This window comes from Phialemonium atrogriseum, assembly GCF_030411735.1.
Source record: "Phialemonium atrogriseum strain 8032-3 unplaced genomic scaffold QBC33scaffold_11, whole genome shotgun sequence".
In the NCBI taxonomy this organism is placed as follows: Eukaryota; Fungi; Ascomycota; class Sordariomycetes; order Cephalothecales; family Cephalothecaceae; genus Phialemonium; species Phialemonium atrogriseum.
This window is the reverse complement of record NW_026848148.1, coordinates 88,714-104,982: the sequence shown is the minus strand read 5'-3', so window position 1 is coordinate 104,982 and position 16,269 is coordinate 88,714. Positions and strand designations below refer to the sequence as shown.

Below are 16,269 nucleotides of genomic sequence, written 5' to 3'. Positions count from 1 at the left end.
AGATGTCAGTGACCGGTTCTCACACACATCTGGAACCAGGTCTGCTTGCTCACTGAAAAGAGGGTAGAATCCGAATGAAGACGGAGGAGCCAGCTACCCGGGCAACGTCGCAGGATGGCGCTGTTTACCACTCTCTGAGTTCCGCCTGCAAGACAAGTCGAAAGTAAGGCATGTGCAAGGGTGGCCCTATAAAAGCCAATTAATATGGCACAGGGGCCGCCAACCAGTGCAACCACAGATGCTGTGCATTCAGCGATAGGACTTCGCTGGCGCCACCTCAAGCGGTATTTGCGTCTGTGGAAGTAATTGCAGTTGGCTCCCGTGCAAGTATGAGCTAACTAACGCAGTACGTAGGGAGCCACTCAATTTAGTGATATACGGAGGTACGGAGGTGTGTATCGAAGTTGCAGGCCGATCGGGACGTTTCAACGCGTGTGGGGAAAGAATGTGTGGCGCGTCTTCGAGGCTAATGCAGTAAAAGTTTAAGTGCGACGCGACATTGACGCGTTTTCTTGACAGGGGTCCCCTTTCCTAGCTATACTATGCGTACTTGGAGATGCTCCGTACCACAACATACCGTCCATAACCCGCAAGACTATCAATTGGCGATGTGGGCGATTCCTCCCTCAATTGATACTTGCTGATTCCATGGCGAGAACAACAAGGTCGAAAGGCGGCGCTGCTACGGGTAGTAGCGCGGGGACAAAAGGGAAGACAGCAACAGCAACGGCAACGGCAACGGCATCACGTTACACTCTCCCCAAAGAGTCGGCCAACCCACCACAGCTCTTCGTTCTGCCAAAGAAGGCTACACAGGAGTCGCGAGTCGTTACCTTACGGAACCCCCGCTACTTGAAGCCTACGAGGTATCTAGTGTGCCCGGAAAATGGGATATACGAGTTCGCCAAGATAGCCGCGCCTAGCTCAGCTGCTCGAAGCTGGCTCTTGGAGAATTCGCCTGCAAAACTGGTTGCAGGAGAGACGGAAGAATCGACCGACAATGGCAGCAGCTTTAATGCGCATATCGTGAAGGATGCCGATTTATACGTCGCTTCGCCCATCGACCCATTGTTCCTGGTCCTGCCCGCCCTCTCTGCCGCTCGTTCGTCCAAGTCGTCAGATGCCCCGAAGCGCATGTTCCTATCCAGCGATGATCACTTCGACGTCATTGCCGAGTCGTCTAATCATCTCTCCGAGATCTTGAGGTGGCCGCGGGTGAGGGATCTGTTGGAGTCAAGGATGTCTGCGATATGCGACACAGTCGATGCAGGGGACGAGAACATGTTCCGGTTGAACGAAGGGAAGCTCTTGGCTGAGATTCTGTCGAAGGCACAGAAAATGAGCGAGGGCGGTTTGCCCAAGAGCATGGAGGAGAAGTTCGTCACCAAGCCGTTGGAGGCTCCGTTCCTTGCCTCGAGAAGCCAGCCTGCCTTGGGTCCGACCACAAGCCACGATGCGTCTCCATTAACCACCGACGGTGTTACAACACCACAGACCGAGGCTACAGAGTCTCAAGAGTCAACATCCTCTGTCGAGTCTTCGGATAGCTTAGCTTCTGCCGCTTCTGCGGCATCTACGGCGGCAACCTCGGTCACGAACGAGCTAGCTCCTGCTGTGACGGAGGAAATTGCAGTGGCAATGATAGCCTCTGAGGAGGTTATCAAACTGCAAAGGCTGAGAGTCGCCTTCAACTTCATATGCTCAAGTTATATTCCCCCTTCCATGGCAGACTCTCTGAAGGAAGGACTGGCAACCGGCGGCGGATCCGTCGATTTTGCACCCCTTGAGGATTACCTTGGCCGCCTGACACAGGTGCGGCAGGAGGCCATGGCAGCGCGATCACTCACCGACTATTCTCGCAAACGGACATTAGACGAGGAGGAGGACGAGAGGGCGGAAAAGAGGCGAAAAAAAGAAGACGAGGAAAAACGGAAGAAGGCGGGAGAGAGTCGGGGAGTCAGGGATCTGAAAAAGGTTAATGTAAACGGGATGAAGAAGTTGAGCGACTTTTTCAAGAAGAAATGAATGCGGCTTCCTGCGGGTGCTGGAAAGACGGATTACAAGGAATGGGGATATGGAGGGTTTGCATTTCAGGCCTCAGCGGTCAGTGGTCAGTGTGGACGGAGTTTTTGGTGGGTATCGTCGTTGCATTCATGATATGTAGGGGGTCTATAGGTAGTTAGGCAGTGTATGATGGCGTCGTATATGTTGGATCATCTCACTCCTCGTGACCTTCCCGCCCTCGTACTCGTACTCCCAAAACCACGACCGATGCCTGAAGTATTCCGTGAACCGTTGGTGCTTGACGAGGTGCCGCTGGCCGAGTAAACCGAGGTGCCACCACGGGTAGTGCCCCTTCCCCGACCTCTTGAGCCGCGAGCACCACGAGGCGCAGCAGCAGGGGCAGAGCCAGCCTGCCTCTGTCTCTCTTCATCTTCCGCCCTTCTCCGCGCCTCCTCTCTTCTCCGTTCGTCCTCCGCAGCTCTCCTCTCGGCGGCCTGCTGCTTCAGTAACACCTCGCCCTCGATATCGGCCATATCTTGAGTCGCGCCCTTCCAGTTAGGGTTCAAGATCAAGCGCTGGTTATGTTCGGTCTGTGACAAGATGCGAGTCCAGGTATTGAGCAAGGTTGAGGCATTATTGACAGTACTGGAGACAGTCTGGAGCGGCACAGTTAGTGGTGGAGTGCGCCACGAAACGGATCAGAGATGCGATTGAGCGATGCCCTGGCAGCAAGACCTACATTCATGTTGCCCTTTGCCTTGTCTAGGGTCGCAATGACCCCTTCGATGACTTGGTTGATGTTGCGCACTCCTTCGAGCTCCCTACGGAGAGCTGCTTCCCTTGCTTCTTCAGCATCAAATCGCGCATTTTGATTGGCTGGTGTCTCGGGTCTCTCTGCGCTTTCGGGTTTCTCTGCTTCTTTGCCACGATCGCCCTTGGAGGAGGGGGAAGCAAATAGGGCTGTGGTGTCTGACTCGTCCATTTGGGCAGTATTTGGGCAGTATTTGGGGGTGGCTGGTGTTTCTTCTAGGAGATCGTCAAGTTGGTGGCTTCAATGGGTGCCCGCTCTTTAGTGTTTGTCGTTGGGAGGGGTAAGGGGTAGGATGACGGATGACGTTGATTGTTTTTATTCAGTGTGTTGTGTTTGGTACCTTATGTCTGTGTGGGCAAAGGTCGGTAGTGGGTACCTGCTTGAGACGCGTCTGGCAATGGATGAATTGTGGGGGTGCCACCACGCGTCTCGCTTAGCGCGTATGCAATTAAAAGCCCCGAAACAAAACAGGGGGCTGCGCAGAGTATATGCGTGTGCCCACTTCAGTGGAGGCTGGGTGTTGGCAAAAACAAGGGTTAACCAACACCCAGCCTCCCTGTTCTCAGTCTATCACTTCATTCAATCTAGACAACCTCATAGCCCAATTTCGGCCCGGACATCACTCTTCTTCATCTATGAAGTTTTCTACTATCCTTCATTGCTACATTTCCCCAATTCCCCGAGTCAAGCTGCCTAGTGCCTCTTGTTATCCGCCAACCTATCCTGACCGCCTCCAGCTCTGACAAGGTTTCAGGCCCAAGCCCTCGCAGCACTAAGTGACAACTTCGACAACATCGCCAATTCATGGTTTGGGTCATTGGGTCATTCTGAACCACTTGTTGGAAAACCACCATTTCTTGGACATCGATCCAGACCAGGTCCTCCAACGCGGGTCCTCCAACTCTTGGCCTCCCAACTCTTCTCTTCTCGAATTTCTGGTTACCTTTGAATTTTTGCAACTATGGAACTGCTCGCAGCCTCCACCCCTTCACCTGCCTCGGGCATCCACACTCCTCCCACACCAAAACACGGATACGGAGATTCTTGGGAGCCCTACTCATCTCGTAAATCTGCGCGCCTCGCACAACGAGCCCACAACCGGACACCATCTCCCCGGTCAAGCACTCGACGTTCAGATCATCGCAATCCCTCCCTTGGATCACCACCAGCCAAGAAAACCTACCCCACTACAATGGCTTCGCCTGCCACTTCACCCCAGAAGAAACGTTTGCCCGCCATGGACGGTTTGCGCCGCGCCTCAGGAACGCTGACGGCGGAGGGCACAGCGCATGCCGCTGCTGCTCTCGGCCTTGCGGACAAGACCGAGTCTCGCTCTACCCGCCCCGCTGTCATGAGCGCCACTGGCATGCTTCCGACTCCCGCCAAGACACCTCAGAAGCCCCCAACCGAGCAGAGCAAGGCGAAGATCAAGTCCATTGCGCGCAATCTTTTCTCCCACGACGAAGACGCCATGCCTACCCCAAAGAAGACTCGCGCCAAGAAGCACCTGCTTGACAGCTTCTCCGTCGATGAGGTCGACGAGCCGATTGCCATCTTCACCGACTCGCATGAGCGCGTCCCCGAGATTGATACGAGTGCTGAGAATCCATTCTACGGCCCCCAAACCACTCCTCTGCGCGAGCCGGCTAAGCGCCGAAGCAAGCGCCAGCAAGTGACAATTCCGGGTGAGGGCAAAGTGAGCATCGATGAAGCCATCCGTCGCGAGGACGGCATGCTCACTGTTTTGTACGTACTTCACCTTCCATTCACTTTGACTAGTAGCCCGTTAGGAGTTGACTAACCTGTATTTTACATCAGCCGTGGAAAGAAGCAGTTCCGCAAATTTGCCGATATTGACGAGATTTCCGGCAACAACAGCGAAGGCACAGATGAAGCCGACGGCGGATTGGAGGGTAGCGGGTCTCGTCCGAGACGCCCCTTGACTCGATCTTCGATCAAACCCAGACTACTCTTCCCGGTGAAGCCGCAGGAGGGAGCTGGTACTCTGGATGAGGATGAGGAGGCAGTTACTGATATTGAGGACCATGCAATGGCTGAGGCCGAGGGCGATGTTCCCCATACCCCAGTGGACTTGATGGAAGAGACGCCCGGCACGCCAGTGGCCCCCAAGTTTGCGCCCGCCTCGCCTCCCACGACTAGCCGGACTACCCGACATGGCAACAAGACTACCGACGAGACTACGCCTATGAAGCCTGCCCGAGGTGGCAAGCGAAGTCCCTTCGACGGCTGGCGCCGTGTCAAGAACAACGGTGCCGAGAGTCATGGCCACAAGCGGTCTGGTGACGACCTCGCGGCTGACCCTGCCAAGCGAACCCGAGCTTAAGGGTCTGGCGATTCCTCTCTACCACCTGGATGCAAGCAGCGGAGGGCAGGTGGTGGGAGTTTGTGTGATTACACGTTGTAATGTCCTTTTTACCTTCATTTTAGTACGCATGACTTTGCTTTTCTTTTGTTGAAGAGGAGCTTCTAGGCGAAAAGGCTCCGAATCAACAGGCTGCTTTTAATTCGGTCATGCCAGAACCGTTCACGAAGGACATGAGGGTGGTATTGGGCGTCTTGATATCCCATGGACTAGGGGGATTACAGGTTTTAGGGGGTTCCCGGTTTTAAAGTGTCAGAGTTAGGAATGCAACGAGATAGTCCCAACGCACCGACTCGAACGATCTTGACGACTGCCTACCTAGATAATTGTGATATTGCCCGCGGATGTGGATGTGGATGTGGATGTGGATGTGGATGGGGGGGAACCTACCCAACTACTCTTGGTTTGTCCCTTTTTTCCCGTAAAATCTTTTCACGGCCAAGCCTTGAGTCGGGTGTAGCTGGTGCATCATGATGCCTTCCTTCGATACCAGGTAGCAGCTACCAAGGTAGATAGGTAAAACTAGCGTAAGATTTTGCTGAAGCCAAGGTACCACCTGCCTCCCACGGTCGTGACGATTCGACGACGACGAACATTTTGCCCCGCCCCTGCCCCGCCATCCCTAGCGGCCAAGACAAGACCCAAGACCCAGAGAGACTTCTTCATGCTTTCCCATCCTTCATCAGATCCCTTGAGTTAAGATTGTATATGTAAGGTCAATCAAGCTCTGAAATCCATATTCTAGTCCTTCCGCCCGTCCAGACATCCAACCAACCAACAAACAAACAAACAAACAGCTTACAATGCACATCCTCGTCGTCAACGATGACGGCCCCCCTTCGCCACACTCGTCCCCGTATGTCCACTCCCTGGTCCGCGAGCTCCAGGCGGCCGGCCACGTCGTATCCGTCTGCCTGCCACACACGCAGCGGTCCTGGATCGGCAAGGCGCACATAATCGGCCAGACCGTCAAGCCCACGTACTACCGGCCCCCGCCGGCATCGGCGCCAGCCGCGGGCCTCGGGTCGCCGGGCGACGACCAGGGGAAGCAGGCCGACCAGGGCACGACGCACGCGCGCCCGTCAACGCGGCCGGGCACGGAGGAGTGGGTTCTCGTGGACGGCACGCCGGCCAGCTGCGTGCAGATCGGGCTGCACCACTTCTTCGCGGAGCGCGGGCCGGTCGACCTGGTGGTCAGCGGGCCCAACTACGGGCGCAACACGACGGCCGTGTTCGCGCTCAGCTCGGGCACGCTGGGCGGCGCGCTCGAGGCCGCCGTGTGCCGCCGCAGGGCCGTCGCGCTGAGCTACGCCTTCTTCAACCGCAACCACGACGCCGACGTCATCGCCGCCGCGGGGCGGCGGAGCGTCAAGGTCCTGGAGGCCCTAGCCGCGCAGTGGCCCGAAGACGGCAGCGTCGACCTGTATAGCGTCAACGTGCCGCTCGTGGAGGGGCTGGAGGAGGGGAAGGTGCTCTACACGGAGATGCTGCAGAACTACTGGGAGGACGGAAGCTGCTTCACCGAGGTGGACGGGAGCGTGGACGGCCGGGAGGAGGACGAGGAGAGAATCAGGGAGGACGAGAGCAGGATCGAAGAAAACGCGGAGGAAGCGGCGGATAGCCACGGTCACAAGCATATGCATTTCAAGTGGTCGCCGAGGTTCTCCGATGTTTACAAGAGCGTTGAGGAAGCACCGCCGGGAAATGACGGATGGGCCGTTAAGGAGGGCCATACAAGGTACGTGTTCCCCCCCAAGAACTGGTGTTGTTTTGTCCGAGTAACTGACACGATTTATCATCCAGTGTGACGCCACTAAAAGCCAACTTTTATCAGTCAGCATCGCATTTACACGGGAAAGAGTTGAAATTGTAAGTATTTGACCAGCCTGCCCCTTTGGTGCCAAGATTGTGGGCATACTGCTCGAGACGATGGACGGAAGCCATAGAGGAACCCGGTCCCAGTAGAGCATAGAGCCAGCGGAAATAGACATATGTTTGCTCCAAGTCTGGCACCGCTGCCGTACCCAGCAGTGAACAAACTCTTACAATTTATCGTCATATAGGCAAGTTTCTCAGGACGTGTCCCATGGTGGCCCAGAAGCAGTAAAAGGGGCTAAGAGCGCACTCCAAGAGGTGGCGTATCGGAGCAAGCCAGAGGTGAAAACAGAAAACCACCTCTGGGCTCTCATCGCCTACGAAGATGACTACGTCCAGCCCCTCATCCTCGCCGCCATGCGGTCCCTCCTCCCGTCCGAGAGCTGGACCCTCGTCAAAGCCCCCGCGCCGGGCAGCGAAGTCTCCCTCGCCAGTTTGGTCCCAAGCCCGGACTTCAAGATCCTCCAGATCACCCCCTACGAGACCATCGACTTTGACTACGCGCAAGCGCACCCAGGAACCTGCCTGATCAACAGCTACATGATCAGGAAGGCCCTGATCCGCAAACACTTCCTGTCCGCCACCGTGGATATCTGGGTCGCGAAGAATCCCGGCTCGGTCCTCAAGACGCACGTCAAGCGGAGCGAGGCCTTCGAGGTCGACTATGCCGAATTCCTGGACGACGCCCTGATCGAGGCGTTCGACTTGCGGGCGAGCCTCGACCAGAATGCCCTCGTACCTGCCAAGGATCGAGAATGGTGGATCCTCAAGCCGAGCATGAGCGACCGCGGCCAAGGGATCCGACTTTTCAGCACGATGGAGGAGCTCCAAGACATATTTGACACCTGGGAGGAAGATCTGCCGGACAGCGATGACGAGGAGGACGAGGACGAAGAAGGGCAGGGCGGTGCCAGCGTGGCTGAAACGACGACACGTACGCCCGGAAAGGACGACGCCGAAGGGGACTACATCACCACGTCGCACCTCCGCCACTTCGTCGCTCAGCCCTACATCGACCCGCCGCTGCTGCTGCCGCAGCTCGGCAACCGAAAGTTCCACATCCGCACCTACGTCGTGGCGGTGGGGAGCCTCCGGGTCTACGTGTACAGGCACATGCTGGCGCTCTTCGCGGCCAAGACCTACCAGCCCCCCTGGGCGGGAGGGGGCCAAGGCGAGGACGGGGAAGAGGAGGAGGGGGAGGGTGGCGGGGGCGCGATCGACCTCGACGCGCACCTCACCAACACGTGCATCCAGGGCCCCGGCGCGGGGCCGGACGCGGTCGCGCGGTTCTGGGACCTACCGCTCCCAGCGACGCTGGGCGGCGGCGGCGTCGGCGGCGGCTCTTCTCCCGACTCGCCGTCGCCGTCGCCGCACGAGGCCATCTTCGAGCAGGTCTGCCGGGTGGCGGGCGAGGCGTTCGAGGCGGCGGCCAGGGAGATGATGGTGCACTTCCAGCCGCAGGCGGGGGCTTTCGAGGTGTACGGGGTCGACTTCCTCGTCGACGCCGCCGGGACCCTCTGGCTGCTCGAGGTCAACGCGTTCCCGGACTTTAGGCAGACGGGCGACGACCCGCGCCTGCGCGACGTCGTGGCGGGGTTCTGGGCGGGCGCGCTGCGCCTCGCTGTAGGGCCGTTTGCGGCTAGCGGCCGGGGGGATGGAGGAGGAGGAGGAGGAGGAGGAGCTGGAGGGGCTGGAAGTGAGGGTGAAGAGGGGACGCGGGAGTTTGTGGAGCCGGACGATATGGTGCTTGTCAAGGACATTGATCTCGGACGCAGGTGAGGCAGTTAGCGATGTCGGTCTGTAAGGCAGTGAGCACTTTCGTTAGTCAAGATTTCAGCTGTTCCGTTCAGGGGTATAATACAAAAATAAACACGCCGCATGAGCAGGAATCTGCTTCGCAACAAGAAACGGCTTGGAATGGTTCGGCCTTAACAGCCATGAGGCTAGGGCCTTGCTGGTCCTTGGCTTCACCTGGTCATGAGTGACGATGCCCTTTGATCCAGAAGCCCCACCAAGTGACTACCGTGTGAGGTAGCCAACAGGCAACGGCAGGCAACGGGGTGCAACGAGTCCGTACGGGTATCCAGGAACAGAAGGTAGATGCGGGCCTAAGTCGACGAGCCTTGACTAGCATACGCGTGTGGATGGTACGTTACCCACCTCAGTCATTAGATTTGCTGAGGTTTCTGGGCACGTCTCGCCCCAGGAACATAAGCGGGCGGCAACTTTCCAGCACAGCCTCAATTCTTGTGGTCCCCGAGACTAGTTATCTCATGACGATCGCCTTGACAGAAAGCCTGATGGGAATCAAACTCGAAAAATGAGGTTGGAGACTTGCCAAGCGGCCTTGGCTGGTAGCCAGCCACCCAGAGCTCATGCTCAGGGAGTCTTTCTTTGATACTGGTTTTTGGAGCGGTTGGCGTTGACTGTCGAGTCTTGGAGGCTTTGGTCCTATGGACTCCTTATTACTGGCCACACACGTGGAAAGAGGGCGAAAGAAAGGAGCGAAACATATGATTGGTCGGGGCTAAGATCTGGGTATACGAGATTCTACGTCGATGAAGAACTGATGTACATACAATGTAATGGCGGACCTCTTTTTGGGGTGCCTTGGACGTCAGTTGTTCGGGACGGCGCAACTCCTAACCACCTTTGTGACGCCATCAAGGCACACCAAAGACTCAACTGAGGTGGCATTTGTTAGGAAAAACCTCCGAGACTGTACGGAGTAACACCTCATCATCTGTATTGGGATCCAGCCTTGGCGCCAATCTGAACTTGCGAAAGCGGGAGGTCTCACCGAGATGGCGGAGCCTCATCTGGATGGCATTTAACCAGGTTTGGCCAAATATTGAAACTACGGAACATTGGGGACACAGCAGACACAGGATATGGAGGGTTTGAAACGGCTTAATTGGGGGGGGGGGGTGTGAGTTTGTTGCATCAGATCAAGCCGAAACGCAATGGAAGCCCGCAAAGTCTTCCATCTTCCCGTCTGAGGTCTCTGGCCAGAGGCGCCCGCCTGGACGATGCGGGATGCCCCTGGTTTCTCGGACCTCTGTGTTCCTGATGGATGGTCCCAGCGCGAAGGTACATACTCCGCCTCGCCCTACTGCGTAAGAAATCTTGGCCGCATCCGACAAGCTGACGATCTGGCCATAAATGATCTGGCAAGCTATCTAGTTCCCCAGAGGGAAGGTTGCCGGTTCCTTAGGACTTGGTTTCGCCCTCTGGCGGTGAGGACACTATCATGACTTGGCGACGACGGCAAACCCCCCAACTTTATCCGATTCGCACCCTTGCAGCAACTGCATCGTCATGCATGCAGCGGACGGCACGGTTGGGGCCCCGGTATATCTCGAATCAGTGACCCGTATGACACAAGGGAGGGTTGCAATGGTACCACGATGAAAAGACCTCTATCAACAACCGTCGATCAAGGTCGGGTCACTTTAACAGGCCAGATGTTCGCGAATCTCACATGAGAAGCACCTGACTCGGGAGGGGCCAATTATCCTTGGTTGGCTGCAGGGCGGTTGAAGGAACTTGCCGATTGGCTAGGAGGGTGTATACTAGACAGGAAACAGCGTTTCGTGAAACATTTTGATCTGTCCTATCACACTCGAGAACCAAAGCCAAATTGCTGGCGGTTTGGATGCTTTTAGGGTCCCGCTGGGTCCGGGATCGTATGGGCAATTGGCAAAGCGCCAACAAAGCCCCGGAGATGTCGACTCGCACCAGGGGCGACAGTTTGAGCTCAGGTTCGCAAGGCTTGAACGCCCTTAACGACGGACTGGTCGGCTTGCGGTGGCGCATTGGTTTCGCCCTCCGATGCCTCAACGACGGAACAAACGCTGCAAGTCATGAACACCATAGAGGCGAAAGTGCCAAGAGCACAGCCTATCTATCATATCATGACGCAACTTTGGCTGTTGCGCAATTGAATGGTGATGTCTAATCCGAAGCAGGGCAACTCTACGTCGTTCGAGACTTGCATGCGTATATGCGTGCGTGCAACCCACCTCCAGTGGAAGTTCCATTACAGTGTAGATAGGTACCAACAAGTAAAACATTCTAGCGCACTGCCCAAGTTCTAGCTACTGTGTAGTAGGCTAGGTACCGCTTTACATCGGTACATATCCGGTAGTTTGTAGCCACATGGTCGAGATGGGTTGTGGATTGGGGGTCTTGAAAGGGTACCTGCCTTTCCTAGGTAAACAAACTTGAGCCAAGAGACGGCTCGATATTACACTACTTGCCTATCTGAATTCCAGATCCTAAACAGGGACGACTGAAGATGAGGAATGCAGACCCGCTGGTTAACAAAACAAACCAATTGATTGTCACGTCCAAAGATATATTCTGGTCTTGAACTTCTCGTTCTGCACTAGTGTAAGAAGCGAACGGGGTCCAGACTCCGTGGAGATGGAGAAACGACATTAGGTTGGAAAGTTAGCAGTTATCTCTGGCGGGTCGCGAACCTGCAGTTCCAGGTGTGGAGTTTGGAGAGATACAGGTCTGTGTTGTAGCTCCTAGCTAGCCGAGCGATCATCTCAAGGGCCAAGATACTTCCAGTCTCAGAAAGATAAACGGCAAGTTTTACCTCTCCGGTTGCGATGATCCTAACAATACCGAACAGATACGTACAAGAGGGCTCGAGAGGGCTCGATGATCTTCTCAACTCATTTCCGGCTTCCTTAAAACGGTGGAGTAATGTCCAAAAACAGTTGTCTAGAAAGAATATTGAATATCACATATCTGCGCCGCCGGGCTATTGACTGGGGTAGAGACGCACGGACGCAGTTAAATAGTCACCCTGGAAACTTGTACTGAGGTATCTTGTGGAAGCGGCATCCCTGTCGCACCTCTGCATCCATGATTCGCTTGGCACTGGCACAGCCTCCTTTTGCCCTTGGCAACATGGGCAACTCATGGAGGTAGGAGGCCGTCATTTCGGCCGGCCCATGGACTGCCAGTGTCAACAACCTACCTTACCTTTCACTCAGTTTCCTTTCCTGGGCGGTTCTTTTTATTGCCCTCATGTAAGTTTGATCAATCCATCATGAAGCACCCTGAACCCAAATCCTAGAATCCCGCATTCCCTTCTTCATATTATTATTGCCTAGTCTTTCCCACCCACACTGCACTCCTTCACTCTTTCCTTTATCTCCAAGGCTCCTGAATCTCCAAATATATACAAGCAGTCGCCTGGTCTGCGACCTGCCCCCCGGCCACCCAGCCAAATATAAACCCATTTCCTCATTCTCGAGAATGTTGATCTACCCGTCCTAACACACCCCCACCGGACGGACTTACTGTGGTGGCTGTTGGAGGCCGCTTTCTGGCTAAGAAGTCCCGTCGCGACGGCCTTCGTTCTCATTCGACTACCTAGTCGGATTTGCCTTCGCACAGCCTCATCGCACAAGGTAGACTTCAACCTCAAAATTCAGCTCTCGCCCCCCCGGCTGTGCCATATTGATGACGAAGCTTGATACAGACCTTTGCTGCGGCTCGCCATGGCAGACTCTGGCGAAGACCCTCATGGAGACGCAACTCCTACGAGAAGGCCTAGGGCGTACGTTAACTATTTCCCGGCAATCCCATATAGATCCCTTTCTTCGAGCCGACTTACTTACCACCACTTTACAGTCCCACTATTACCATCGACACCACCGCCATGAATTCGAATCCGGTCCTGCCCACTGAGGCCGAAGAAGCACCCACGGCCGAGGCCTCGAATTCGCCCGTGTCTCCCACATACGATGCCCATAGTCTATCGTCGGCCACCGCAGACCCGATGCCGAGTAGTTCGATTGTTACGCCTCAGGGGACCGGGGCCGCTCCTGGACGACGGCCAGAGCTTCATACAACCACATCTTCCGACAACAGGGACAATCGGCCAACTAGCCCTCACAATGTCCTCCCTCCGGTCGCATCGCGAGGGAACGATCGAGGGCTTCAGCAGGGCTTTCTCTCGGTGCCTACCAACCACAGGTCAAGGCAGAACTCGGTCGATTCCGATGACGGCTCTCGTTCGTTTGTCTCCTCGCAGGGCGAGACAGTGGTGGGAAGTCTGTCTTTCAAGAGCTCCAAACCGTCATCGAGCCGTGTCTCCGAGAACGAGAAAATCATGAACGACGAGAATGCGCTCAAACCAGATCAAGGGATGGAGGAGGACTTCGCGGTGGCAAACAATCCCTTCGCCTTCAGCCCCGGGATGCTCAACAAGATGCTCAACCCGAAGAGCCTCTCCGCCTTTTTTAAATTGGGAGGCCTGGCAGGCTTGGAGAAAGGTCTTCGGACAGATCGGAAAGCTGGCTTGAGCATTGATGAGACCCATCTGGATGGAACTGTGCCGTTCGAGGCTGCTGTAGGTCGTCCCAGCGCGAAGGTGGCGGATGAAGGCTTCGAGCATCCGGATCCGACTTTGGCACCCGCCGAGCCTGCAAAACAACGCTCCCTCCCCATCCCCCTCCCTCTCTCCCCCTCCCATTCCCACCAACACGGCAAGGAAAACTTCTCGGACAGGAAGCGGGTATTCAAAGACAACAGGCTTCCAGAGAAGAAGGGGAAGTCGTTCCTGCAGCTCATGTGGATCACGTACAACGACAAGGTTCTGATCCTCCTCTCAATTGCCGCAGTCGTGTCTCTCGCAGTCGGCTTCTACCAGACCTTCGGACAATACCACGACAAGGACCACCCGGCAATAGAGTGGATTGAAGGAGTGGCGATTATTGTCGCCATTGCCATCGTCGTTCTCGTCGGTTCCCTCAACGATTATCAGAAGGAAAGACAGTTTGCCAAACTGAACCGGAAGAAGCAGGATCGGTTGGTCAGGGCCATCAGGTCCGGTAAGACCATCGAACTCTCCGTCTTTGATATCATGGCTGGCGACGTCTTGCACCTGGAGCCGGGAGACATGATTCCCGTTGACGGAGTTCTGATCGAAGGCTTCAATGTCAAGTGTGACGAATCACACGCGACGGGCGAATCCGACGTCCTTAAGAAGCGGCCGGCCGACGAGGTTTTCGCTGCAATCGAGAACAACGAGGATGTGAAGAAGATGGACCCCTTCATCCTGTCGGGCGCACGCGTCATGGAAGGCGTGGGGACTTTTCTGGTTACGTCTACTGGCGTTTATTCCAGCTACGGCAAGACGATGATGTCTCTGAACGAAGACCCCGAGATCACCCCTCTCCAGTCCAAGCTCAACATCATTGCCGAGTACATTGCCAAGCTCGGCGGAGCTGCCGGATTGCTTCTTTTCCTGGTCCTGTTCATCAAATTCCTCGTCGGACTGCCCAAGATGACGGATCTCTCGCCGGCTGAGAAGGGCCAGCAATTCATCAAGATCTTCATCGTCGTCGTCACCATCATTGTGGTAGCTGTACCCGAAGGGTTGCCTCTGGCAGTCACATTGGCCTTGGCTTTTGCTACCACGCGAATGCTCAAGGACAACAACCTTGTCCGCCACCTCAAGGCCTGCGAGGTCATGGGCAACGCCACTACCATCTGCTCCGACAAGACTGGCACCCTGACTCAGAATAAAATGCAAGTTGTCGCGGGTACCGTAGGGTCGAGCCACCGCTTTGGGAGCACGGGTCGCGCCGGAGACCAGGACCCCGACAGCCCATCGGAGAAGGATGTCACGCCACAGGAACTGGTCGCGTCTCTGGGCCCGAGTGTCAAGGAGCTGCTGCTGAAGTCCATCTCGCTCAATTCGACTGCTTTCGAGGGTGAATTTGAGGGTGAGAAGACCTTTATAGGTTCAAAGACGGAGACGGCACTCCTCGTCTTTGCAAGGGACTTCCTCGCCATGGGGCCGGTCAGCGAGGAGCGGGCCAACGCCAAAATCCTGCACCTCATCCCATTTGATTCTGGGCGCAAGTGCATGGGCGTCGTGGTGCAGCTGGAGAACGGCAAGGCGAGGCTGTACATCAAGGGTGCTTCTGAAATCATGCTGGCCAAGTGCACGCAGATCATTCGGGAGCCCTCTCAGGATCTGTCTGCTTCTCCCATAACCGACGAGAACCGCAACGCGATCGGGCAACTAATCGAGACCTACGCCTCCAATTCTCTGCGAACCATCGGAATCATCTATCGCGACTTTGATCGGTGGCCCCCGAGGGCAAGCCGCCGGGCCGAGGGCTCCGACAGGGACGAAATTGCCTTTGAGGATATCTGCCGGAACATGGTCTTCGTTGGTATGGTGGGCATCAAGGACCCCCTTCGTCCGGGTGTGCCCGAGGCCGTCAAGGCCTGCCAGGGAGCGGGCGTCGTCGTGCGGATGGTCACCGGAGATAACAAGCTTACCGCCGAGGCTATCGCCCGCGACTGCGGCATCCTGCAGCCCAACAGCATCGTGATGGAAGGTCCCGAGTTCCGCAACCTGACCCAGGCTCAACAGGAGCAGATTATTCCCCTGCTCCATGTCTTGGCACGATCCAGTCCGGAAGACAAGCGCATCCTTGTCAGGCGTCTGAAGGATATGGGCGAGACGGTCGCTGTCACAGGTGACGGCACGAACGACGCGCCGGCTCTGAGGCTCGCTGACGTGGGCTTTTCCATGGGCATCGCGGGTACCGAGGTCGCGAAGGAAGCGTCGTCCATCATTCTCATGGACGACAACTTCAACTCGATTGTCAAGGCGCTGAGGTGGGGCCGTGCCGTCAATGATGCCGTCAAGCGCTTCCTGCAGTTCCAGCTCACGGTCAACGTTACTGCTGTTGTCCTGACCTTTGTGTCTGCCGTCTCCAACGATACCGAGTCGTCCGTCTTGACCGCCGTCCAGCTGCTGTGGGTCAATCTCATCATGGATACCCTTGCTGCCCTAGCTCTTGCCACGGATCCACCACAGGACAGCGTTCTCGAGCGCAAGCCCGAGCGCAAGGGCTCGTCCATCATCTCAACCACCATGTGGAAGATGATCATTGGCCAGGCCATCTACCAGCTGCTCATCACCTTCCTGATATACTTTGGCTCGCCCTCCATCCTGCCTGCGTATGATCCCGTAGTCGAGCGCTCTGAGATCCAGACGCTGGTCTTCAACACGTTCGTGTGGATGCAGATCTTCAACCAGTGGAAGTAAGTAGACGGAAGCGCGGCGGCGGGGGGGGGGGGGGGGGGGGGGGGGGGCCGGGGCGGGGGGGGGGGGGGGGGGGGGGGGGGGGGGGGGGGGGGGGGGGTCGGGGCGGGG

At 56.4% G+C, this 16,269-nt stretch overlaps 4 protein-coding genes across 4 annotated transcripts in view; 3 read left to right on the top strand and 1 right to left on the bottom strand.

The window, feature by feature from the left end:
* Positions 1-525: 525 nt before the first annotated feature.
* QBC33DRAFT_536842 (ribonuclease H2, subunit B) lies at positions 526-2,216 on the top strand. Its single transcript, XM_060427743.1, has one exon. The coding sequence runs from the start codon at positions 649-651 to the stop codon at positions 2,023-2,025; it is 1,377 nt and encodes a 458-aa protein (XP_060283855.1). The 5' UTR covers positions 526-648; the 3' UTR covers positions 2,026-2,216.
* QBC33DRAFT_536841 (DASH complex subunit Duo1-domain-containing protein) lies at positions 2,127-3,163 on the bottom strand. Its single transcript, XM_060427742.1, has 2 exons — positions 2,744-3,163; positions 2,127-2,660 (listed from the first exon to the last, which is right to left on the bottom strand). Exons 1-2 carry the CDS (start codon positions 2,984-2,986, stop codon positions 2,214-2,216), a joined length of 690 nt encoding a protein of 229 aa, XP_060283854.1. The 5' UTR covers positions 2,987-3,163; the 3' UTR covers positions 2,127-2,213.
* QBC33DRAFT_577907 (tubulin-tyrosine ligase) lies at positions 3,108-8,852 on the top strand (the record flags this gene model as incomplete). Its single annotated transcript, XM_060431020.1, has 8 exons — positions 3,108-3,126; positions 3,793-4,511; positions 4,542-4,561; positions 4,634-5,037; positions 5,743-5,747; positions 5,996-6,936; positions 7,002-7,067; positions 7,346-8,852. The coding sequence occupies 8 exons, from the start codon at positions 3,108-3,110 to the stop codon at positions 8,850-8,852; spliced, it is 3,681 nt and encodes a 1,226-aa protein (XP_060283853.1).
* A 3,750-nt stretch (positions 8,853-12,602) lies between these two features.
* QBC33DRAFT_51915 (calcium-translocating P-type ATPase) overlaps positions 12,603-16,269 on the top strand; it is a 4,850-nt gene continuing 1,183 nt past the window's right edge. Inside the window, exon 1 of the mRNA XM_060426279.1 lies at positions 12,603-16,157. Within this exon, the coding sequence (XP_060283852.1) occupies positions 12,751-16,157 (3,407 nt within the window). The 5' untranslated portion in view covers positions 12,603-12,750. The remainder of the gene's footprint in view (positions 16,158-16,269) is intronic.